General features: G+C 42.1%; 2 protein-coding genes across 5 annotated transcripts in view; both read left to right on the top strand.

Moving 5' to 3' along the window:
• Positions 1-1,307: 1,307 nt before the first annotated feature.
• Positions 1,308-5,431, top strand: LOC107266854 (fatty acid-binding protein, muscle). Of its 2 annotated transcripts, none has more exons than XM_015737800.2 (3): positions 1,308-1,479; positions 4,474-4,745; positions 5,006-5,431. In XM_015737800.2, the coding sequence occupies exons 1-3, from the start codon at positions 1,404-1,406 to the stop codon at positions 5,057-5,059; spliced, it is 402 nt and encodes a 133-aa protein (XP_015593286.1). In that variant the 5' UTR covers positions 1,308-1,403; the 3' UTR covers positions 5,060-5,431. The 2 variants fall into 2 exon arrangements, with proteins under 2 accessions (XP_015593286.1, XP_015593287.1); XM_015737801.1 differs by lacking the exon at positions 1,308-1,479 and adding an exon at positions 4,092-4,266.
• A 695-nt stretch (positions 5,432-6,126) lies between these two features.
• LOC107266856 (unconventional myosin-XVIIIa) overlaps positions 6,127-26,526 on the top strand; it is a 52,365-nt gene continuing 31,965 nt past the window's right edge. Inside the window, exons 1-3 of one of the 3 annotated variants that reach the window (XM_015737802.2) lie at positions 6,127-7,298; positions 8,222-9,202; positions 15,225-15,359. In XM_015737802.2, the coding sequence (XP_015593288.1) occupies positions 7,164-7,298; positions 8,222-9,202; positions 15,225-15,359 (1,251 nt within the window). In that variant the 5' untranslated portion in view covers positions 6,127-7,163. Of the gene's footprint in view, positions 7,299-8,221; positions 9,203-15,224; positions 15,360-23,876; positions 25,295-26,526 lie in introns of those variants that run through there. The other 2 variants (XM_025084001.1, XM_015737803.2) reach the window with 2 other exon arrangements.

Genomic DNA, 26,526 nt, shown 5'->3' on the forward strand with positions numbered 1-26,526 from the left:
ACGAATTAAAGGAGCGCAGTAACGCAGAATGGCGTATGACTATTTGAGAAGCGCAAGAGAGTCAGTGGAGTTTTAATACGCGTGTGCCATGTCGGTGGCGTGAGCCCATCGTATGATCCTCTCCTTTTATTGATCCCAGAGACGGCAGCCATGACAGTCCAGTACCAATCGTTTGAGACGAAAGAAGGCGTCGCCCTTATCCGTGCCTCGTCTTTCTACACCGGAAAATAAACCCGCATTCCCTGAACACTAACTAAGGATCATTTAATTTGACGGGTTCCATCAGAACGTAACTGCTCTCCCAGAGGGAGCAATGAGAGAAGACAAGGAACTGAAGGAAAAATAAATTAATCTTTATTAGTTGGAACAAGAAAGATTGTATATACACTGCATTTGATTATAACATAAATTATATTGTACATCCTAATAGCATCTTTATATGTTCAATCACCTTTATATCGTAATCATTATCCAGCAGACGATTTCCTTTCTATTGTCAAGGTTAATGACACATTAATCCATGCCTGTTACCTTACGGAAACGATTATATTATGTATATCCTACTTACTCTTTCTTACTGTTACAGTATCGTATTTGGATACTTGATGCCATTATAAGCTCTTGCTTCCCATATTACAGTTCTTTAAAAGCTTGTCAAAAATGCTGATTCAAAGCAGATAGCTAAGCAGATCTCGTTCTGTGTAGCCCATGTGGAGTCATAATAAGGTGGCTCTTTAAAAATGTTTCAGTTACCTACTAAATGCAACTTTAACACTGAGTAATAATTACAGAAATTTACTATAAATACGTACACTATTAAGTCAAACAACTGTACAATTCCTTACAATTATACGTTGCCATTCCATTATGTACAGTGCTAAAAACGTACGGCATTCGAAGAGAGTTTAGTGTGGTTACATCCAATAGGTGGCTACGTACGCGCGCGTTATCCTGCACCAATAGGAAGACGCCTGGTGAGTATGGTTCGATGTACTTTGCGTATGTACGGTGGAACGAGGAAAGGAAGACAATAGTTTGAGTTTATCTCCATTTGCTTATACATACAAGCAATGTCGTGAGCGTGCAGAGAGGTGTGATGTAGCCCAGTAGTGAGGGCAACTGCCTGAAGTTGGCCAGTTTGTGTTAGACTGAGAAAAAGAGATGAAGCGATCCCAGTTTAAATATAAAGAGAGCGAGGGGTTGACTGACTGGAAGCGTGCAACGAAATATCCCCAGCTGAATCTATTCCCCCATGCGAAGCGAGTCTGGACGCCGCGACGCTACGCGGTATTACGGAGTTTACACCGAATTATTGGCTCAGTCGCCGGCCGGCACGAGACAAGCAAGCAACTTAGCTCTTCCTCTATTCCTTGTGAATCTTTCGTCCAGTCGAATCTTCAACAATGGCTAGTGAATTTCTTGGAAAGAAATACAAGCTCGCCAGCAGTGAGAATTTCGATGAACTCATGAAGTCTCTTGGTACGTATTGAGGTTTCTTTAAATATATTAAAAATCAGTGGAATACACTGCTACTTTGCTTTTTTATGTATTATTAGTATTGATCAAGGACAGATTAATAAGGGATTCGTATTATATTCTGTACTAAACTACGAACTTGTAGTCTGTAGATTTTGCATTCTGTTTATTTGACATGGCTGTTTCTTATTTTTCTTATTGACATTTATTCATATTTCGTGAGAGCGAACGAATTGCGTTCTATTCAATCTACTTGGCTAGTGTCAATATTTACTGTACAGTAACTTTCACTTGGTATAACAGGATAATAAGATAAAGCTTCTTTTCTGCAAGCTTTGTGATTTAATCACACTTTTAATATCACTTGAATTTACGGGTACCAATAGACTGTGAAGCGCTTTGATAATTTCTGCTTATCACGTTATCTGATTCATCGATAAATCTAAAATCGGATAGATTAGCCCAATAAATAAAGATTAATCACTTGTAATTATTTCTAATCTCTTTTAACGTAAATTTTAATATTATCATTGATCGATTCAACTATTCTACTTTTGGCACAGTATGTAAATGGCTGAGAACGATATTTTGAATTAATGCTGAGTAAACTATGGTCTATTGTTATTTTACGTTGACGCTATCGAAATAGCTAAAATCATTTTTGTGGAGTGTTCAAAGTTCAGATTTTATTTTAGAAAATTACCTTCAGGCCAAATACCTTATTTTTACACGCACCTAAAATTAACATGACGCATAGTTATGCGGAGCTGCAAGTATTATATATAATGCGAATCCAAAGTTCATGGCTCATTTAGTAATTGAATGGTTAATTAATTATTGAGTAATTTGTCTGTCGTTATTCTTTGAACTTTATCTTCTTTGTCCCGCGGGATACCCCTTGCAGGATAAGCGTTGTTAATGAATTCACCACGAGCCTGAAGGAGGCTGTATTGAAATTGCGAACAATTGAATCAATTCTAATCCATTCACTGTCCTAGCCCATACCAATGCATCGACGATGGCGGACCGCCATGCCGCAGACAGTCCAATTGAGGCCCAATTTAGTCCCGGAATTCATTCTTCAATCGAGACTAATAAATAATAATCACAGACTGAATCGACTCTCTGATGCATACACGACTCTGGGTCTAATATCCTTCTCAAAACTATCATGAGTAGAAAATTGATATTTCCTTCAACTATAATTGTCATTTCTATCTCATTATGTCTTTCTCTTACATTTCTCAACTTTAACAGTTTCTAGAAATTCGATACACTGTAGGTACCTGTGCTTTAATATTCTTAACAAAGATTTTGGATAATACCTTGGTCTCTTAGGCTGGGATAAATTTCTTAAAGAATGACTGATCACCAAAATGATTGAACACCCTACGAAGCAACGTCTGCAAATACCTTTGATCCGTTGATGCCAACCTTTAATTTGACGAACCTTAAGTCCTTTTTAACCCAGCTGTAAATTTATTCGTTATCAATTCCTTTGAAAGACACTCATATTTATATTCTGATGTTTCGAGGATGATTCATTAAAATCCCTGAAAAAAGAACACGTACCCCTGTTCCATATAAAAATTGTTAACAAATTTTAATTCCACGAAGATTTATCACATTGAACGATAATACCTAACCTGATCTCACTGATTTGATGTTTAGTAATAGGCTACAAAAAATCATTTGTCATTTAATTCTTAACGTAACGAAAATACGAATCGATCGTTATCAATAATACCGGAGAATTAAATTTGGCAAAAGACAAGATAGTGGCTCGATATTTTTTGCATAATATAAAAAAGTATGATATTCTCTAAATTATCGTTTTACATGGGTAAGACGATTCTTCGTTTATTGCTATTAATAAAACTGTATATCCAACTGGTCCGTTCTACCCGCAAAATTTTTTAAAATATTTTTAACCCTATCTTCAGACTATATGTCCTTGGTCAACCAGTAACCGGTTATGAAATGTGAACTCTAGACTTCACGGTCAGGTTACACTGGTATTCACACACATGAGTCCTTGTAAGCGCCTCCACATTGCACATCGAGAGGGAAAAGCGACTCGTTCTGTACCAAGAATGCTTATCGGCCAAGCAAATTCTTTGCGACTGTATCGTCCCTTAGATTGTACCCTAAAGGTCTTATCACAATTGACAGATATTAATTTCAAATCAGTTCTCGGATTCGAGTGAAACTGAATAATTGACACGTTATTGTCATTGACTCCGATGACACTGATTATCAAAACGTGTGAAATAATTGACGTGCTAAATAGAATGCACATAAATTATAATTTTTTAATTCAAACCTAATGCACTTGTTGATTTCCCAGGTAAATTATGCACGGTCGTAACGCTGATAGAATCAAGTTTACTAATAACCGATAAGAGTCCACGCAGTGTGATGTGTATGGGTATAATTATACGAATTGATACTGTTTTCTTCTATCGCGGAACGGGTCAAACTCCAAAGTATTTGTTTCGATGTAACAGCAGTGACGGCAGCTGTCGAGTAAAGTTTCTTGCTTCCCCCCTGACGATACGGATAAAAATATTCTTCGATACCGATTAGAAAGGGTATAAATAAGTGACGACGAGAATGTAACAGTCAGTCTCTTACTTTGGTGACTGTCATTGCAGTTCTTGACGAATACTCATTTTTCATTGTTCCTAATAGTATTGATAAAGAATATATATATTAGAAATATGGCATTTATCGGAAAAAAATACAAGCTGTATAGTACCGAGAAATTTGACGAGTACATGAAGGCTCTGGGTGAGTTTAAAATTTCGTGGGCTTTTCTAAAGTATGAGAAATATGCTTTTTGAATTTTTCCACATTTTATTCTACCTTGAAAACATAGTGAAAATAAGTATTAGTCCGCTATTTACTGGGTAAACCTTTTCTTGGGTATGCATTTATAATGTGCGCAGACGTATGTTGACTGTGCATATTTTGTCATGAGTTTCGTTGATTTTACAGGTGTTGGGTTGGTCACAAGAAAAATGGGTGCCAGTGTTAATCCCGTTATTGAATTGACCGAGAGCGACGATGTTTATACACTCAAGACGAGCAGCACCTTCAAGAACTCTGAGATCAAATTCAAACTTGGCGAGGAGTTCGACGAGGAGACTCCGGATGGTCGTAAAGTGAAGAGCGTTATCACTTTGGATGGTAACAAAATGACGCAGATTCAGAAAGGCGACAAGGAAACTATTATCGAGAGAGAGTTTACTCCCACGGAAGTAAAGGCTGTGAGTAACAATTCGAATTTTGTAATCTACGTATAAGTTCATATTTAAGAATTGTACAATGCTTTGAGATGTATTTGAAAATCGTGAGTTCTTCGCGTTCCCTCGTGGAACAATTGATTGGTGACCTTTGCGTGCCCTGGTCAATTATACGTTACCATAATTTCCGTAATTGAACAAAGGTCACCGCTACTTGGCACACATCGTATTTCGTGCCGGTGAATATATCCGTATGTGTGACTCAAAAAATATTAAATTTTCAGGTCATGAAGGTGGACGATATTGTGTGCACGAGGGTCTACAAAGTTCAAGCATAAGATGAGACTGATTCAAACTTCCAAGGACGTCGGTACAGGACCTCTGGAGTATTTATCCCAAGGATGGATTTGAGTTCGTTAATTATTTTTCGCGACTTTTTTTTCCTGATGGTTTCGTTAGAAATATATAATTTTGGGACTGTATTAAGGGGCGTTGCTCTAGGAAGAAAAGATATATATATGAATTGCATAATAACTATGCAACGCTGTACGTGTTTAAATTTGTATATGTTGATCTGTAATGCTTCCTAACTACCCTCATTCTTGTATCGAGTCTCTATGGAGGAATTTCCTTTAAAAAGAAAAGGAATAATCAAGTAACTGTCAGCTCGGCAGATTTTCGATAAATAAAGTTTATTATTTAAATAGGCATCGCCATATGCATAATTTTACATTATTGTGTACTTTTCCTCTGACCCTGATATGTGTAACCATTGGTACGTATTATTATTTTTGCATTGATAATGTGAAATTGATAGCGGATGATGATTCAATTGCTTAATCTCGAAGGATGAAAATATCAACTTTCTTCCTAAAATTCTGATAACGTTTTGATATCGTTTCGTTATGATATATGAGAAACAATACCAGATTACAGAGCTCACGTAATATTATGCAAACGAACCAAAGATTAAGTATTTAGTTAACTTGTCAATTTGAAAGATTAGGCTTTTCGTTTTTAAACGAAGTTAGAGAAACTATTGCACCTCTGTCTTTTATACTCACTAATATGGTATATATGTCAATAACTTTATTCTCCTTCATCGTGGCTCCATCTATGAGCACGAATCTAATTTAAGTACTATGTGATCACTCTTTTTTCGAAAATTTTATCTAATCCATATTATGTTGCTCCTTAGAACTTTATGTTTTCAAGAGCAAAAATTATTAGGATCTGTATCAAAAGTTAAAAAGGTTTGGTCTTTTCCTACTGTCGGCATCTCGCAGCAGTTACCATAACTAACAGAGAGAGTACTATATAGCTACCAACAGATGTCACTTTTTCAATGTACAATGCGCATGCTCTCAGTGCATCCGACTATCGCCGAGAATGCGGAGCGCAGCGCTAAGCGCGCAGGCTGCCATGACAGTCTGTCATTGCCATACGAGAGTAGCACGCCGTTAGTATTTTTCGATGTCGCGTGCGTGCGTAGCGCGATCGCCCATTTAACCGGTAGCCAGTGAAGTTTCATAGACTGGCGTTAGAAACGACATAGTGAAACGTGACGGAATTATCAAGTAGGTCCACGTAATAATCAGTTCCTTGTGAAACACGCGGCAATCTCGTGTGAATGGCGGTGCAGTGGCAGTGTTGTGACGTATCGTGCCGTGCTAGCTGTCAGTTTCGGAGTGAAAACCCGGCGCGAAGGTGTTCGCAGTGTTAGAAGCTCCTTGAACCGTAATATAAGATTTGATGGAAAAAGAAATATTATGAAATTCCAATAAATGTCGTAGATCAAGAGGAAGTTAATTCAAAAGGAGACGTGCTAAACAAGTTTCTCTAGTGTTAGAAAAACCGTTCTAGAAATTACACAAGGCTGTTACAACGAATCCAATGAATAACGCTTGGGATTCTCATGAATACACGGCCTAGACATTCTCTAGGTGAAGGTGTACCAACGACTCCCCAGGGAGACAAGACACACCTTCTTAAATGTTACTGGAAGAACAGGACGCATTACTGTCGCAGGACCTTCTTCTCCGCCCTTCATTCTCCATGTCTAGTTTCTTCTAGACGATATAACAAATCCGGCGCATCGATTTGCGGGAAAACTCGAAGGAAAGTAGGCAGGCAGGTACCTACCTACCTACCTACCCTACTCATCTGTAAGACCCTTAACGTATACACCAGCACCGGTGCCTATCCCGTCAAGAATTCTCCCGTGGCTCGAGGTTAAGACTCGACGCTATGTGTCGAGAATCGTATTCTGGTGAACTAACAGTCTGGATACTCCATTGAACACCCTTGTGTTTAGATATACATTATACGATACAAAGACACTACGGTACCAACTGCTACTGGTGGCATTAGGTACCTAGACAGTAAAACAGGAGGGGAACGTGACATTTGGAGGAAAAAGACTAAGGCTGGTTTCCTGGCAAGATGTTTAATTTCATAAAGAAGGTTGCCGAGAAGGACGACAAGGAGAAGCGGAAGCGAGAGAAGAAGGAACGGAAAGATGTCAAGAAACGAGATCGTGGTAGCATGTCTGCCGAGGAGTTACTGCGTCTCGACGAGGTTCGTTTACTTTTTAACGGACCTTCTTCATCCCTACAAGGTTCTTCATCCTACACCCACACTCGGCGTAGCGCACCTAGCTTGTTGAATGCGTGGCTGATCGTCCTGCTACCTTGCCTTCCTTCTTGTTCTATCAACCTTTTCGTATGTCCACCCACTGTAAACACGCCCAGCCAATCAAACTCTGTAACTCGCATTTACCGATTCTGAAACCTTGACGCTGCGCCTGGTTTTTCTCGCATTGATCCGCCCGAGTGTACCTAGTGCCAGTTCATTCGAGCGTAGAAAATACCAAGAGGGAAACGGAATAGTTTTTGCTCATGTCCTTCACTTCGTACATACAGAGATGACAGTGCCGGAATTTCTCTCATATACATACATAGTACAGGATATCGTTCAGCCTTTGTTGTGGAATGTCGTAACTTTTGTTTGACACTGACAAATATCCGTGTTGGTATTTACATAATTTGTCATTGAACTTTGATCATATTTATCGTATGATTATCGGTATATTCTTAGTAAAAGTTTTGATGCAGTGTTATTCAGTATATTAATAGTTTTGACAGTTTATCGCTATAAAACTTTTACGCTTCTCTTTCATTGAACTTACCAGAGATGTTATCTCATATTCGTATGTAAACGTGTTAAAGGCTCTCGTGCCTTGTACGTAGAAGATGGTAAACAGTAAATAAACCACTTGTTAATGTTTTCTATGCAATATCGACTTTGCTCGGCTCCAGCTAGCAGCACTGCTTTAGAAAAGTTTCCTAGCGATCGTTACAACACCGTCCTGCAACGCCCTCTCCTGAGGAACAAGAGTCTAAAGTACCTTCGTCTGTTTCTAACCACGTTTAAGCATCATCAGACTTTTTTTAATCTTGTAAATAATAATATTTTCTCTTTCCCTTTGTCCAAATCAACAGGTAAGGAGATCATTGAAGATCCGGGGTCGTCGCAAGGAAAAGGAGAAGCTTCCAAGTGGTATCACTGCGGATTACAGTGCATCCTTTTTCGCCCAGTTAGACAGGGATCTCTTGGATAACGTTCACAATTCTGCTAGTACGAGCTGGACTCGTACCCCTGACGGATTGACCCAGAGCGACTCATCAGAAGCCTCCCTGACCTCGTTAACAAACGCATCAGGAAAGACGTTACCACCATTGCCACCAAAACCGCCAAAACGTGGAATTCTGAAAGGTCCACGACTCAGCATCACCAGCATTACCGTGGAACCTGGAGTAGTGCAAAATGGCAATGAGAATCATCAAGATGCAAACGTCCTCGTCAGGAACACTTTGCAGAATGAGGTGATAGCTTATCAGAATGTTCCGAATCTCTCATCCTTGTCCGTTGGTAAAGATGAGCCTTGTAGCGAAGAGGAATCCTACAGAAGGAGTCCGCAGCATCTGCATCATCAGGACAATAAGCTCCTCCAAGTGGTAACGAGTGCCAGTCCATCTGCTGATTCCTTGACGGATACAACGAATTCGAGCTTTGCCACACCACCCTTTAGCCTTTCGCCCGTCGGCGAGTCTCAGGGTTTCTCCCGGTGGAGATCATCTGCTTCCTTCGAGGATCAGGGTGTGGAATTGGTACTGCCTGAGATAGTGCCTCTCAAGCTACCAGACCCACGGGAGTTAACTATACAAAGACAACCACCACCTAGAAATGACTTTGGATTTTCCCTTCGACGTGCTGTGATCGTGGAACGTGGCGCAAACGGTGTCACGCAGATGAGGCCCGTCATCTTCGCGGAACCCGGTGCCATGGTGCAAAATAATAATGATACCGGTCTCTTACCTGGTGATAGGCTCATCGAGGTCAACGGGATCAATGTGGATGACAAATCGCGCGAAGAAATCATTGATCTCATCAAGGGTTCTGCAAATTATGTTACTGTCAAGGTACGTACAAACATTATGGTGTGACGCTTTTGTAAATTAATTTTTTTTTTTATTATCTACAAGGTCCCCAATATGATGTATCGTTAAAGAGAGTATCGTTACGGGAAATAATCATCATCTTCTCTAATCTGTCTTATCATGGAACTATCGACTATTGTCAAATATTGGTCGAGACCTAGACAAGGCTAATCGCATTGTCATCACGGAAACCCACTTATTCCTATCTTTTATAACACGCATCGCGTTATCGTCAGAGGAAAGCAGCTGACCATAGCGGTACAGTGGCTAACCATGTTTCGATAGGAGACATCCGTATAACGTTATCCTTATGAGAAAACCAAGCAGGAAATGTCTCAGAGGAAGCTTGCAGTAACTGTGGAATCTTACAAGACCAGCATATCCAGTATACGCAATAAAAAAGAAGTAAATTGATCATGGGCTTCTCAGCTTCTTTATTCGGCTCCACCGCAACCGCATTACTCTTGGCACGGGGCACTTTGAAATATTTCAGGTAGACGGCCCTGCACGTGCCGCAATCATATACGGAACATTTCTGATGGCTATACCTGCACTGCGTTGCATCCCTTTCTTTCTGAAGAATCATCCTGAACTAACCAAAGCCACGGAGTGTGTAGACCTTCGCATATCCAAGAGGATAGATTCGAATAGAAAGCAGCGGCCATTGACGTACCGTGTAAATTAGCTTCCTGACTAGACTGGCTTGTAGCCAGCTGTTTTAATAAACTCCTGTGTAACGTAGCATAGATGACACGTGGATAACTATCTTTAGGAGCATATAAGAATAATGTTATCAAGGTCTTAACACCACTGCTACCAATTGCACATTGAAACAGCTATCTATCTGTATATATATATAACTTCCACAACTGGCAATCTGTCAATTTGAAATGACACAGTTGGTGCAAACGATCTGACAACCTGCGTATATCAGTTTCTTCGTGTATTCCTGATTATTATGTAAACTTAAAAACCTGTCTGAACGCATGTAACGTATATACAGCTTGCATGACGCGAGTACAGGTATATGCTCCGGTATCGTGTAAATAAGTAAAAGGATACTGGTTACGTTTTCGATAATTTTATAACAACAATTGCCATCCGTAACTTCTTAACGTTAACCTCAATCCTCTCTTGCAAATCGGTACCAGCCGGACGGCCATAAAATAGAATTTCAACGTACACCGTTTTTACGTGCCCCCGAATGAGAATGGTGAACGCGAAGTAACGATGCTTCCTGATTTCCTCTTTGAAGATCGCAGACAGAACAGAACAGAAAGACAAAAATCAGTATCACCTAAAGTAGTAGACCGAGTAAAGCGCCGACGACTCAAGCGTTAAGCGAATTCTTGGATAGGCGCCAGAATAAACGATTTTTGAGGAGTCGCCCGAGTTCGTTGAGCCTTAAGTTTCACGAAGGGGTTTGTTGTATACCTATATTTTCTGCTACCCTATTCGTGGAGATGCTGATACCTTTATTTTTTTTTTCCTTTCCTTTTTTCTCTTTACATTATTCTAGTATCGCACGAACGTAAGGAACAATGGAGGCAAGAAGCAATTGGACCAAGTATCGTTCCTCCCGTTCCGTGTTCCTAGCAGCAGGGAACAATGAAGGGTTCGCAGTACTCAGGGAACTAGGAAACATTAACTCTACATTGCTTCATTGTCAGGCTCTTTTCTTTCTCTATCTGTCACGCCTATTATGCTTCGATTAATATCTTGCTGGCGCAGTGGCACAATTGTGTACAGTATCTTTATCCCTAGTTTCTTTCACCTACATTGTAGGCATTTACTGTACATACTTTTTTGCCGCACTTTATTTACTCTTTCTTATACCTAGCATTGAACTTCTAGTCAATCCATTGTCTTCAGCTTATTCGGCTTATCATTTTCTTGAATGAGACAAGCGCATCACGGTTCTGCTCGTTAAATATTCATGCAATGCGTTTTTTTAATTGGCTTTATGACTTTTTCTCAAGGGTATCGATAATAGCTGTTATCAGCGTATCGAGCCTAGTTAGTCATAGCTTCAACGATATCAAATATACTTATACGACGTTTGATAAGCATACGCGATATGGGATTTAGTTAATATGGATTTTAAAAAATTTCTTCATGTGAGATGCTTGGAAAAGTCTATCGAGTTTCTTTTTTTTTTTCATCTTTGAAAAATCAACCTGTACCGGTTTTCTCTTTGAGTCGATTTACACAACCTTTACACTCTTTCTCGTCGACCGACGCACTTACGCACGCGTGCATACGTAACGTCAAAGCCAGGCAAAATTTAGCATACAATGGAAGGTTACGTATAGCCATACTTTTTATCGCCTCTGGCATTCTCAAATTGTTTAGCCTGGATCGCGTGCAAATTCCTGACAGTCGCCATTCACGATCTAACCGCGATTTGCGAATCGCTACAATTCGTGCATGTTAATCGGGTCAGGATCGTCTTGATTTCCGTCACGAGTCTTTGGATTATTTTCAAAGTAAAGCCTTACCCGTTATTCCGAATATCCACACTCCTCGTACCAAGCCTATACTTAAGACTTTCCTATGTGAATTATCGCAGGGTCTCCTGACGTGGCGCCACTTTCTTTGCTAATTGTTAATACGCCTTGCTCGGCGCCTTCCCGGCAAGAAAAAAGTCTCTGCGCCACGAACACGTGTGTTTCGAGTCAGAGAATCTTCTTAGGCGATGACGCGTTGCATTACGCGATTCACATGAGATCACGCGAGATCGACTGGGATCGTGATCGTCCGAGAATAAGCGCTAGACCAGAAACTGCAGGCTGAGCTTGATGCGTGAGAAAGTGTACCAGTAATAGCGTTTGATTTCATTTTTTGGAAATTCCACGGTTTTCCAGCATCAGTTCCAACGGTAACTGGGTATATGAAGCTAGTGTATATACAATATACACAGACGCTGTGTACACGTTATGACGTCCGCCTTTGAAGCATAGTTTATTTTTTTTAACCCTTTACGTCACTATGCCCATATCATTACCACGTTACATTGGACTTCTACGAAGGAAGATGCTGTGCCATGATTAGACGGTGAAAGTCTACTTATTAATAATTATTATAGGCTGAATAAAGAAAGCCGAAAAAACAGCTGTGGGTGACGTGCAAAATGGTGTTTCACAAATGAGAGCATTTTAGTTCACTGCCGTGGACCAATAATAGCTCGTCTGACTCATAGCCTATATAAAACTATATCTACTTGAGACTGACACATATAAATAGTGTCTTACGAAGAAGTGGTCCCAGCACTCTCTCACGATTCTCTCTCCTTCTCCTCTCCCTGTGGACGCGCTACTCAGAAACACACTTAAAAGTCGCTTAGCGCTATCAGAATGGCGCACAAAATAAATATCGCCACGACCAACCACTACGGATATTCTCACCCCTTGCAATGCTCTACATGAAAATTCACTATCTAAGTTTTCTAAAGCGCAGCCTCAGGATTAACGATCGAATAACGAAAACTAAACGGTGATCTGCTTTGATCAAGCTGATGTGTTTTTACACTTAGAGCGAGTATCACTTGACGCAGTCGATACACGGTTTTCCTCGCTAGAAGCAGCCAGGAGTTCCTGTCAATGAAACACGTGGTTGTAGCCCGAGGAGTACGTTCATTGGCTCGTCTTTTATGTACCGTTTGTTGGCACACGGTGGGGGCAAGGACTCTCTTTAAACGGGTCACCTTGTATACACGGATTCCCTGAATACGTAATCACTCTGTATATACGTATACGTGACATTCCGCGCCTACGAGCGTTCCCCACGACGCTTCCGACTCCTTTATCTGTCGGTTGCATTTTTCCGGCTGCGGTTGCGCAACCTGTTTTCTGATATGCTCGAGGAAAAACGGGGTCACCCGGTACATCGTGCTGGAATAAACAACACTGACATACTAGCATCACGCAAAGTGTCGATTGTTCGCTTGTCTGTTAATATAATTTAAGTAGTGCACACCTTTTATTCCAGCCATATTATTATGATGCATTCAAACGCATAATGCTGCTCTATCCACGTACTGCAACTGCCTACGTAACTCCTGATAAGGGGATACACCGGACCCTATCTCTTACGTCCTTACAGGAAGCAGGATGCTGGTACGTTCAATGGGCGACGTGGCTGTTTTCAAGAAAGTCCCCATGCTCGGGCCTGAGCACGTGAGGTGAATTATCTGCCGATAGATGTCACTGCTTATGTTTAAATCTTCTGTCTTTTACCTTCTATCCCTTTTATATTCAGCTAGAGGTAGGAGCGGTTTTCTCTTATCTTTAATTCGACTGTCCGTTGCACGTTGGGCGAGCTACAAAGGAAAACTGACGCGTAGTTCACGTCTCGTTTAGATTCCGTAGGATGGCGCGCCTGTCGATCATGCTCGAGCCCTTTAGTACTCGAATGTCACCGGTCTGATTTTCATGGTGACTGCCAAATGGGACTATGGAATACTTGGCGAAGCTTCATACGAAATATTTGTGCGTCGGACAGGGTAGACGGTTGACAAATAACCCTTACAGAAGACTGCCAGAAACATTCCGGGAAAAGTGAATCGAATGCGCGTTACTCGTGCGCGCGAGTGAGTAGAGGCGAGGCGTGACCTCTCTGACCACTCAGACTCACCAACTACTACTCGGCTTCCAGTGTGCACTACTCGGCATATAATCTTTTTCAACTACCCGTGGCTGTCAACTTCATTTAGGAGGGCACGCCAATTGCTTGGTAGCTATTGTCGTTGTACTCGGATAGCATTGACTTGCGTGTAGACCGGAATTACGTGATAATTTTTTTACTCTTCTACCTATGGACTCTACTTTTTCGGTTGGAATGTTTTTTTCGTAAGAGGGCAATGCTCGTTGCTCACGTAAATTTTCTTTTTATAGACGACGAACATCTATTTGCATGAGATTGCAAGTGCTACGTCTATCCGCGATTTAAATAAACGTTCTTTCGTATCTTTCAATCGTGTTTATTCGAATTTCGTTACTCCCGTATCTTTTTTAGACACTTCTTGCCGACTGTACAAATAAACCGGATACTCGTTCGCGGCCGTAAATTAATGTTTCGTAACGAGCCTCTTCGTCATGGAAATGCGTCAGAGGAACCATATTGATCGTGATAATTAATGCTGTTTATCAATATAAATAATTATTTCTAACGTATTGTCGCTTGCAGAGAGTTTAATTACAAAATTTTCTTTGGTATACACAATTAGTGAATTGTATCAACGATCTATTAATTAATTCAAAGTATATATAACATGTCTTGATATACAATATGCTAATGCTCTACTGAACTCTGATGTGATGTTTTAACGAAAATACTTTTTATAAACGACAAAACGAATACATAGAATGTCTTCACAATATACGTATGTACAGTATTATCAACGTCTACCTACTAGTAGGTTCTGTATGCACGAACAGTCTGGTTCAAGCTTCTGTATTGTTGCTCCCACCGAACAATGAGAGCATTCCGCCATAGTTAATTGTTCTTCTTACGAAGCCCTACCCGTAGACCCTCCTCGACGGTTGACAATGCTAGGGGTCCTAGTATACAATACCTCCACGCGAAGTCTCGTGCGATCGTAAAATCAAGCATTCTCAATTTTCCTCTCACTTCATTCATAACGTTATTACTTTACATTACAATATCTCGTTAGTTTATTGAAGAACAAAAAATTAAAATATACCTTGGGATCCTTTTTCATGGGTATAACCTCCAATATTTTCTACCCATCGTACACTCCGAGCCTCAAGGCGAGCGGATATGATGACACGCGTGTCTAGGCTTTCATGCGAAGCGCTGAACTTGCTTCCATTTCGCGAATCAGCGTTACTCAGGTGACAAGTGCGATAGAACACGCACGACGCCATTTCGAGAGCTTGACTAAAATGAAAACTTTATTTAATAATTTTCTCACATTTCTACGTATTAAGGTATCACTGTTATTGATTCTGTGCATCACGTTCACGGTTGTGATTATCCGTTGCAGGTGCAACCGGTCGCTGAGTTGTCTGAACTGTCAAGACGCGGCGGGAGCGACGGGCGACACGTGGAATTGGCGGCAGCGAATATACGCGGTGGCACGTTACGTCGTTCGGGCAGTCTGCGTTTTCATCATAATACGGTGAGTCAACGATCTATATTAATCGATAAGAATCGCCGGAAGTGCGCTGCCTGCCACTCGTGCTGAGGAAGCACGTGCCGAGACCCCCATTTCCGGGCTAAATGGCCGTCATGCAAAGAGCCATGGAAACGTGGGTTCGAGAATTAATCAGACGCTTTACAAGACTGAATCGCTCGACACCCTTCAGTCTGACTCGTATATACAGATATACGTCTTGGCACGTTATTAAATCTGTAACATTATCGAATATCTATTAGAGTCAATAAACGAAAACTTTCTCTCTCTGCTAAATAATTCCCACGTTACTCCTAACTGACGTAATTAATACAATAAACGCTCGGTACTTCCATTACGCGCATCAAGAGACACGTAAACGTTGCCATTCGGCCTGGATAATTCATACCAAGTATATTTAAATTAGAAGTCGTGAGAGCGGCCAAGATAACGGTCCCTAATTACGTCTACGTACCCTCGATAATTAATTAGCCAGGCCAAGATTAATTTAACGACAATAACCCTTTGGCTGTCTCATTGTCAGTGGCCAGCGTGCGTGCGAGCGTCCTCGATCGTTTGCTTGCGCGCTTATGCATATGCGTGGCTGCAGTGGTTCCGACAGTGGCGCCAACTAGGTTTCGCGTTTTGCGTTTTATTTACTAAACTGGTGTCCGTTTCACTCGTGGGAGCGTGAGTCTCGTGCCGATGCGGTAGCCGAGAGGGAATCAGCTGTCTGCCGTGAGAGAATGGCTCCCGCGTTATACAAGACGGAGAGAGAGAGAGAGGGATATAGAACGGGTACCCGTACAGCCAAGCACAGAGAGAACATCCAGAGTGAGATGAATAGTGGCAGGGAGTATAGGAGTCGCCATAGAGAATCGAGCAGGTATAGTAAGTAGCCGGCGGAGCGGGGGAAGGTGGGTAAGGCTGTTGCTTTCCACCCACATTCCCCGGAGCGGCTCAGCATAGTAATCGCATAACGGTACCACCTTCGTATCGTAATGTCTCATCTCCACTAGTCGGAGAACTCTAACCCCGTAATGGCTACGTGGAACTATCCCAGTGAAAAAGAGTTTTCGCCTTTTGATCCTATCGTAGTTCCAGGAGTGAACTGATTTCAGTGCGCCAATACTTGGGCATCTTATTGGACGATTAGATTATGAAGACGTTAAGAAATATTTTGTTTTTGCAGTATTAGCTTGGGATAAGAATTTTGATAATAGTGTATCGATACCGATATCGTTTGTCACTGATGACTTCAATGATAGTTGTTGATCGTGGGCGGGGCCTGATTAAAAATGAATCAGACACGTTACGCAATACGCTACTTGTTACAAGTGAAACTTGCTTGGTTGACCGGGATTTTATTTTATTACTATTTTTTTTTTCGTGCATTTTTTTCTCTTATTATTTTCATCGCTCTCGTTAGTCCCGAGAACGCTCAGACACGGCAAAGCGCCTCGTGACAATCACGAGACGTGTCGGAGGGCCGAATTTTGCTTGTTGGTTGCAAGGGTCGAGCCCTCTGCGTTCACGGCGTTAATAATTAATTCAAAGGGTTCCCTCGACGCCCCTTTGACATCACTGCCGTCGTTCATACATGAATGCACGTATAGTTGCACTGCAGTCGAACCGGGGAGTAAAGTGTCATTGGTCTAGGGGACTCTTTTGTATTGAGACTCGTGGAAAGATGACACCTCGAACACACGTTTTGCTCGTGGGCGGACTGTAGGTACTGTCGCGAGTCGTTGCAGAAAATTTTCTGTCAACTTCATACGTGCGTATCAAGCTTTATGACTTGGATGGAAAATTTTTGTGTTGTATGAAGAAAATTCCGGTCTTATCGGTTCAGGGCTGGAGGAATAATTGCTCGACTTATCACTCGGTGCCGTGGTATTGATAATTGTTTTTATTTAATAATCAACCGACGATATGCTTCGATCGTAGCGCCGCCACGTTTTGTCGGATTGTACGTCACGTGACTCGATGATCTTGTAAACAACAAAGGATCCATTGTGGAGGTACTCGAGCTAAGCCGTCTCTTGGGTATCCTTTTCTGTCCACTTGATATATCTGTTTATCTTTTATTTTTTCGTTTTGTTTGTCTGCCTCTCTCTCTCTTTCTCTCTCTCTCTCTCTCTCTCTCTCTCTCTCTCTCTATTGTTTGATTTTTCACATCACGAGCGAGAAATCACGGCGCTGTCTGTTTTGCACGCCTCCTGGATATCGGCCAGTCGGTGGATTGATTAGACCTTAATTGGCGCCATAGAGAGTACCGAGAAAGAGGGTCACGTCAGTTATGTTGTGAATAAGCACAACTTGTGTATTTATACAGTAAATAAGCTCACGTGGAACAGTAATGAAAAATCGCTCGTAGAATTTGTATATCAAGACTAAACTTGACGCTGATCGTTCGTGCGGTATCAGCCATGAAAATTAATTAATTCAAGCGGCTTGGCAATTAGCACCATTCATAATGAGATTATCGTGCAAAAGTACGTATACCTTTTGTATTTTCTATTGTGCGAGCTTCTTTAGGCGCGCAAACTTTAAACAGAAACTGCGACAAACGCTTCGCTGGGCATACCGAACGACTTAACGGTACGGTGAGTCGATCGCTTGGCGGCGCGACGATCGCTGTCGATCTGGTAATTATTCACGCCGACAAACGAAAGGCGTGCCTGGTTCGTGATCTACGCGAAAAACCTTCACGACGTTTACGTTATGTTAAATGTCAAGAGAAATCATGAGTTGGTGCCCGGTGTCGTGACTCATGACCGGTGAATATCGTAATCGGAGTGGCCCGCACTTATGACGCATTTAAGAACTATGTCTTTACCTGTATCCTTATATTTTTTTTTATTCAAATATGGACTCTATATTCTTTTCATATATTTATACCTAATTTTTAGTGAGTACAATGGGGTATTCGTACGTAGGATGATATATTATTCGAATGGATTCGCGGGATTGGTCTCTCGTCTTTTTTTATGTGTAATTCCCGCCGCACTCTCGTTGAAAATACAAGGATTGTAAAGTCAATGGAACCGGCAATGTAGAATTCTGCTGTACCGACGGACGATACAAGCTGATTCGCGGTATTTTGTTATTATGTAGTGGCGACATCTTTTGTATGTGAAAGTGTCGGTACAGTAGATTTCTCATGTTTTTTGCATTAACCAGCGTAGACTGGCGCAATCTGGCGTTGATCAGTATATCCATAACTATCTGTATAAGAAACACGACAGTCTTCCAATTACGGGGATTCCTTGTATGCACTTCTGAATGCCAATGGTATTTTTGGAAATTGCATTGGTACTTATTTTCTGCATCTGTTTCTTTTTCAAGCTGCGGTCAAGATAGCTCGAGCTCCAACTGTAAATTCATTGTCTCCATGCCCATTGAAAGGTGGAAATCGGCGCCTCAAGTATTTTTACTCCTATTTCTCATTCGTATTGCTCCAGTGTAAATCTCTTCCGCAGTCGTGAGTTTCGCTAAATAGAAAAATATCGTTGCACACGTGCGTATATAAGCTTCCTATATGCGACGACGCAATATGCCTTGCTGCCTTCTTTGGTCGCTGCTATTTTAATATTTATTCGTCGATTCAATTCCACTCCGTTAACTCGATCCCTGGCTTTTGCGCTTTATATATTTTTATTTCTCTTTGTCTCTCCGCCGCATCTCCCGCAGCGACTACACTTTTCCCAACGACGGCAGCCGACGACAACGGCGCGCAGGCTGTTTGCCTTTTTTGGCCGGCGGGTATTTCAATTTTTACGAGTTGCCCCTTCGCCGATTCTCATGGTCGTCGTTAGTTTTCACATTGGTACGTCGCTACCCAACTACCCTTCGATATTACTGCTAACTAAAAATCCTCACGATGGAGTCTCTACGACTCGTCATAAAATCTCGATAAACGGATCCTCTTACTGTAACCTGATCGCGTTTATGGTCGTTTAGATATCATACGCAAATCGAGCAAATGCAAATAATTACGCGTTTTATCTCTGCTAACAGCATTGGAGCCTAAATTTATTCGCACATAATATAACTAAGTCTCACGAAGGACGACAGGACGTTCGAAGCTTGAAAAATTACGATGGATCCCTGAAACGTCTTTTTTTCTTTTTTTTTTTTTCAATTATACCAACAAAAGAAAACGAGAAGAGATCGGATTGCGAAGTAAAATCGTGTAATGCCCGCAGAAGGGCACGAACTGAAATGACGTCAGACTATCGACTTTCTATAAATACGAAATTTCGAAAAAAAGGTTCTTGCATCGCCCACGCCCACACGATAGCAACTCATCCAGCGTTGCAGCGTGCTTCTTACTCTCTTGGCTACTTCTCATCGTGCCACTACAATCCTCCACGTACGTTTAACGTATACACCTATCTCTAACGCACTCCATATGATATCTCCAGGGATCCTAGTATCCTCACAGTCAGCCCAGCACCCAATGAAACTGGTGCAACTCGCATCTCTAACCACCTCACCATATATATATATGTCCATTACCAGTCACTTACGTGCTAACGCAAACACGTGTTTACAGGCTCCAACATTTCTCCAGCACATCTCTGTGTATCCTTTCCTTCCTCCGTACCGTTTACGGGACGTACGTACATATCTATTTACACCTAGCTGTAACCGCAGTCTCGGCTGACCCGCTGTCTGACTGCCTATATTAACTTCTTCTCTCTCTCTTATGCCGCTCTCTGTCATCCTTTACTGTACTCTCCTTGCTACCGTTGCGACTACATCGGAAATTTTACTTAGCCATGCTTATTGCATGCTGGTGCATACGAGTCGAATACATGATATATATATCCAGTTGGTAGTATACACTGTACCAGTCAGTCCGGTCCTACAGTTCGGTCTACCCCCTCGTATGAGTCAGACATTATCGTCCACCGACCAATATTCAATTCGACTTGTACATATGCTTAGGTTACGTTCACACCGGTACTTTGAAGTTGGAGTATAGAAAAATTTTCTTTGTCAATTTCATATACTCCTAAGAGACAATAGCAATGCGACTGTCGCGTTACAGGTAGATCTTTCATGGCGACAGAAAGCATATGTCATTATTATAGAAACACGGATGGCTCGTCGAAGGCGAACGACAATGCTAACTAGCCGGGGAAAGGTCCCTCCTTTGTAACGGCCTGTACGAGTGGGTTACGGTTAGCGCTAGAGCAGCTTTCGTAGAGGGAAAAAAAAAAAAAAGAAATCGGATCGAGCCGTGACCTATAGGCAGACACAAAAGTAAAATTATGTGACTCAGACTCGGTTCACATATTGGTTACCCACACGACTCTCGCGGCGCAAGGTCGTTGGCCATATGGCGCAGGTTATGAATAATTATTTCGCGAGGACCCCAAAGGGCTGCCACAGAATGTATACAGTGTTACGGCGGAATCCTTTCGCGTGCTCCCGTACGCCTCGGTGACAGCGTATGAATAAAAATAAATGAGGCTAATAAAAAAGAAGCCTGCTTATACTTTTTTTTTTGTTACTACAGTCTCCGTACGGTTTCACCATAAAACCACATGGCGTTTGTCAGAGAAGATGATCGTAAAGGGAAATCGTGGTAACGCGCGATATAAATACCTTTGGACTTTATGGGTTTACGGTTAGTTCACTGTAGTTCAGTGTACAGCAGGCCGGGTGGACGCGTTTGCCAAAGGTTTGCCGGTAACGTGATAGTAAATTGCTCGCGAATCTCCGTAGAGTCATTGAAAAGATGGCGGATCGCGGTTGTCGAGTATCGAAAAAGGGACTGACGTTAACCCGTTGTGATTTTCTTGGGGCTCGTCCAGGAGTCGTTGCTTCGACGTGGAAAGGCGTCGCGACGTGTAACGCGAGTTGGCGTCGGCTCAACCTGAATCCATGACTGTTTCGGCACGTGGGACGCGGTCGCTGCATAAAGACGCACGTTGACGCTGTGGCAAGATAAATGGTGCGACTGCTGGTAATGCTGGCCAGCCCGAGTGTCCTAGCGCGGGCTTGTCTATGTCGCTTTATGGATTCTCTTATGTTGTAAAAACACGTGGGCGACTGCCTTGGGTATCTACTGCCATTACACCTTCTCTTGGGCTTTTGTTCTTTATTAAATTTTTTTTATTATTATTTTTTTTTAAGTGTAGCACGGTGCTATCTAGATCCGTGGGATCTTATATGGATCGTGTGAAAATATTGGTCCGTCCTGTAATTAAAATTTTTTTTACCTGGGTCGATCACTTTTTGTCGTGTCTGTACGACGCGTGTTATCTCGACTCGTTCGAATGCGAACGAAATGTCTTATTCGCACGTGCAGACGATTTTTGCCCTACTCATTTATTTCCTGTATATACGGTCCCCTGTCGTTTCGTGATCACCCACACGCTTGAATATCTCCTTTATTTTTTGGTCTCTTTCAAAGATACGCAACCTTATACTTTTTCTTTTTTAATGGGCCATGAGGGGGGGGGGCCATCTGCTCTAACGAAAAGTGCACCGTTTCCGGTCGCTTTCGCAAGCTAATCAGACGTCAGCATTAAGACCCACAGAGTGATTGTGGAGCACACGTGTCGTTGGGAAGAGTGGCACGTGTGGGCGATGAAAAAAAGAAAATGGAGAAATATTTTACTAGGCAAAATAAAAGGGCTCGGAGGATATAAGGTAATCCTTGACGCTTCCACGAAAAGCTACCTATGCAAATTGGAACAACCTGTAGATGGTATCGCAATCATCTCGAAGGAACTCCGTTGCGAGTGAATCGGCTTATAACGTTGAGTCTCGTCCGAGACTTTTTTATAGAGAGGAGATAAAATCTTTTTTTTTTATTTTTCTTTTTTTTTTAGTTTGACGCTAATCTTATATCTTTTTCATGCATACGTACCTTTTGCACCTATAGATTCGCGCGATATGCGTATCACGCTTACGCGGAATCCTTAAGGCAATTTTCATGTTGGACTTTGAGCGGGCTCGGATATAACAGCATATTCCAGCTAATAGGTACTTGCGTACTTATCGAACGCGCGTTCAAACTGCAATTTTCGCGACTCCTAATGCAATTCTAGGCATGGTACTCGTTTAACGCGTCAATGGAAATTCATCCTAAATAATGACTTCTTTATGGCGTAATGACACCCACTCGACGTCGTTATTCTACCGTTGCGTTTCCTTTGTCGCCACGTATAGCCCAATGTGCGTGTCTAACAATGGGCTCGTTGCACAATGCAACTGCGGACGGCTTCTCGCGAGGAAACACTGTAACGCCCCTAACGTTAAAACGCCGATTATCATAGTTGCGTTGGAAACGCGCATACGTATGCCTTGGTCACACCTGTGTCTGAATATACATACAGGCGCCATGTAAGAAAAAAAGTATAATAATAATAATACGACTAAAGGATCAGCTTTCATATGAAATCCATGGGACTTTTATATATATATATATATATATATATATATATATATATATATATATATATATATATATATATATATATATATATATATATATATATATATATATATATATATATATCCATTAAGCTTGTGCCGCGTTCTCATGCGTTTGACGCAGGCGTCAGTGTACTTAAAATGCACGCTATGGTTAACTTACTTTACCGGAATATAATCCTACGGGTTCTTAAAATAGCATGGCGTGCGCCCGAGCTCGCGACAGTGTGCCTGCTGCGATAAAGGTGCATTCACAATACGACATACCGTTTCAGCTGATTGGTCTACAGCGACAAGCAATATGACTTTAAAATCGTCTATGATCTCAGTAGTATCGTATCTTAAAATTTTTCATTTACCTTCTGTATCGCCAGAAGATATCGAAGCAGGATATTCGAAACGATTTGGAACAGGATTGGGCGTTCTTTTTTTTTATTTCAGGGAAACAATGGCTCGTGCCAAGCGGGTATCGCGTAGGTAGAAACACGTTGTACGCTGTCTTCGTGCGCACTGCGCGTACGTGTGCATTAACCATAGGTTGCCGAGAATAGAAGCCGAAAGAGAGCGTGTTCAGCTTCCTGGATAAAAGCACTCCGAAGGTAATTTCGTTTGTGCGTGCGGCTTTCTCGTGCAGCAGGAGATGAGATAGCTGTAAAGGGAGCTTAAAAGCAAAGGACAAACGTATAGGTCTCTCGCAATATTTCTCCTGTTCTAATTCGGGTATAGGAATCGTTAGGAAGGACTGTCTTCTCTTAAAAAAAAAAAAAGCAGTCACCAAAGAAAAACAGTCTCCATCTTTAAATCTCTTCCGGACGGATGCTGGATACCGTAGGGCAAGAACCGATCGTGCATCCGTTCACCCACGAGATCACTTCGCACACGGATGCTGTTTTGTAATTTTTTGTGTATCTATTATATTTCTAATACGAATCGCCTCAGAGCACAGATGAGAGTGTGACTTGAGGGTACCTAGTGGCCGACTACCGAAGAAGTAGGCAGGCAATAAGGCAGTGTGTAAGGCAGCTAGTGAGACAGGAGGGATAAGAGCCTCGTGTGGGCACACGCCTCGCTCTTGGCGTAGATGCCAGTCTCTCTTTGGAGCCAGTCGGATCTTGAACGACCTGCGACCTGCCTCGCGACACGAGCAACTTTACTGATCCGGAGCCAAGTCCGAGCTGTGAGAAGTGAACGAGATGTCATCGTCAATCACGTCGAAGTCGATTGGTCCATCCAGCATCCAGTCGGAGGAGAACGACTCTGTTAAGACATCTCGCGAATCCCTCTAAGGAACCTGATTCTGACGATTTACGCAACGAGTCTGCGGTCATCGTGGGATATCACTTGGCCTGTTCTCGGAATATTCAGAATCTTAATCATCGGCTCCGCGGATCCTTCCACAGCATCCGGTAGTCGTGATTGGATCATTGGACCTTGGGGTCGTCCGAAAATTTGAATCAGTGTACGATCTCCTGGCTGTTTTCCCTTCTTGACTCTCCATCTGTGCTGATGATCGCTCAAGGGACGCATACCGCGAGATAACTGGACCGCGAATTAATCCGTACATAGTTTAATCTTGACGTTGGACATAACCCGGTCTGAGATATCGCCTGGGCATGATATTATCTTGTATCTCGTATGAGAAAAATCATTAGAAAATGCCGGCTAGCAACGTGAACGGTGCTCACCATCATAAGGCTTGTCGCGGCAAGGCACACGCCAGTGGGATAGCCAAGGAGTCTCCGCGGGACACGTCAAGATCATCCGGTAACTCGAGAGGACTCTCCCAAAGCAAGAGGACTCGTTCCGTGAACAGTAACAATGAACAGGACAATAAACTGTCTAGGAGCAGCGTGAGCTCCTGGGAGTACAGCGATTCCGATAGTATGAACTCGTCGGAGCACGGTGTCGATCTTCAGGATCGTGCCAGTAACATGATCAGGAAGATCGACAGGGTGCTGAATGGCATCAATGGGAAGCCCAGACTACCGGATGCTGGAAAACAGCAGGAGGCGTCACTGCGCGATGGAAGGAAGGTCAGCAGGAGATCATCATCTGGCGAGGACATGGCTAGGAGACTAGCCAAGAGGGAGAACTGGGCTGATAGTCTTCGAGGTGGATTGGCCGATGATAAATATAAAAAAATGGAAGACGGATGGGACGATAGCAGCGTCATTAAAAACCCTAAGGAACGGAAGTGGCACAGAATCACGGCTGAGGTCGAGCAGCGTAAAGGCGAGGGCAGATTGTCCTCGGCCGTCACCAGGAGGAACACCCTGCCCAGGAAGACCTGTCCGACTTTTAGGAAGATCGTCAAGAGGACCCGCAGTGGTCCGGCCGGCAAAGCCCTTCACGACGTCGTCGAGTGGGAAGAGCTCCTTGAGCTTGCTCAGGCGAGAAAATTTATCAGGGCGAAGAATCATCGTCGCGAACCAGCATATATGAAGTACCTGGATGTCCTGTTGGAGAACAAGGCGCCGTTACCCGTTAAGGTGCGAATTGAGTCGCTATCATTGATTAGAAATCATTGGAGTCAATTGAGATTAACCGGCGTTTATTAATCATTGGCGGACGGTAGTTTTTAATTATTGCAAATGCGACGTAGCGGGGAATCGAATTACTACTGGCGACCTTCTGGCGTCCTCAAAGTAACTTTTATCAATTCAGCACATTAGCATATATACTCTTTTATTCATATATCATTAATGCCTTGGCACTTGGAGAATAATCATTCAATCATTTGTCGTTTAATCGTTATAATGCACTTTTATGAGATAGACACACGGTGCATTGATGATTTTTTAAATTTTTGTTACAGGTAAGTCATCGAGCATTGCGCACTAGCTGTGATTGTGAGTAGCTAAAAACGAATGAGCCTCGTGATAATCGACGAGGTAGGAAATACCTGGTGCCTATTTAAATGTACATTAGCTAGGCGCCACCCGTTAGAATTCCACATTAACGAAACTGGTTTGAAATACGTCAGAAATATATGAACGTAGATCTTTATTCGTCTTCAGAGAATTTAAGGTATGCATTAAAGTTAGTTGGGACCGGGAGATCAGATGTGTCTTTGAGGTGCCATCTCCTTACGGATTAATACGTGAAAGAGTCCCTTGAATGTGACGTTGACGTTCCGGCTCGACAACGTATTCCTCAAGACGTGTCTTCTTGAATTTTATGCTTTTATTTTTTTTTTCCCAATTTAATTAAATAATCCCAAGAAGATGCCGCACAGCACTTCTCGTGCCATTTCACGAAATGGATTTAATCTCTCGATGCAATAAACATTCTCCGTTCACGACATTATATACGAAGGTCCGGTTGGTATCGGATTCTTGTCCCAGCCAATTATGAACGCACCTTTACTGTCAACGGTAAATTAAAATAAATCCCAATTCATTGAATGATCTTCGTTGTCACGTGATACAGATATACAAATATACACGAATATTATTTTATGCATAAAAATTAGCAGTTATCACCTTATCGGTGACAATTATTATTCAGATCTCAGAGAAGTATGTGCCTTGGTACTGTTAGGTTCGTTTTATAGCAACATATACGTTCAGGTATCAATTATTATTTAGTAGAACGTTCCAGAAGAATTTTCCCTTTGTCGATGACAAGTTTTATCCGACATTAGAAATGTAATAGATACAAGAAAAACAACGAGATACCATAAACGCACTTCCTAGTTCAGGTTCTTTCCGTAATGTCCTGA

The sequence above is a fragment of the Cephus cinctus genome, unplaced genomic scaffold (genome assembly GCF_000341935.2).
Source record: "Cephus cinctus unplaced genomic scaffold, Ccin1 Ccin1_scaffold0330, whole genome shotgun sequence".
Taxonomy (NCBI): domain Eukaryota; kingdom Metazoa; phylum Arthropoda; class Insecta; order Hymenoptera; family Cephidae; genus Cephus; species Cephus cinctus.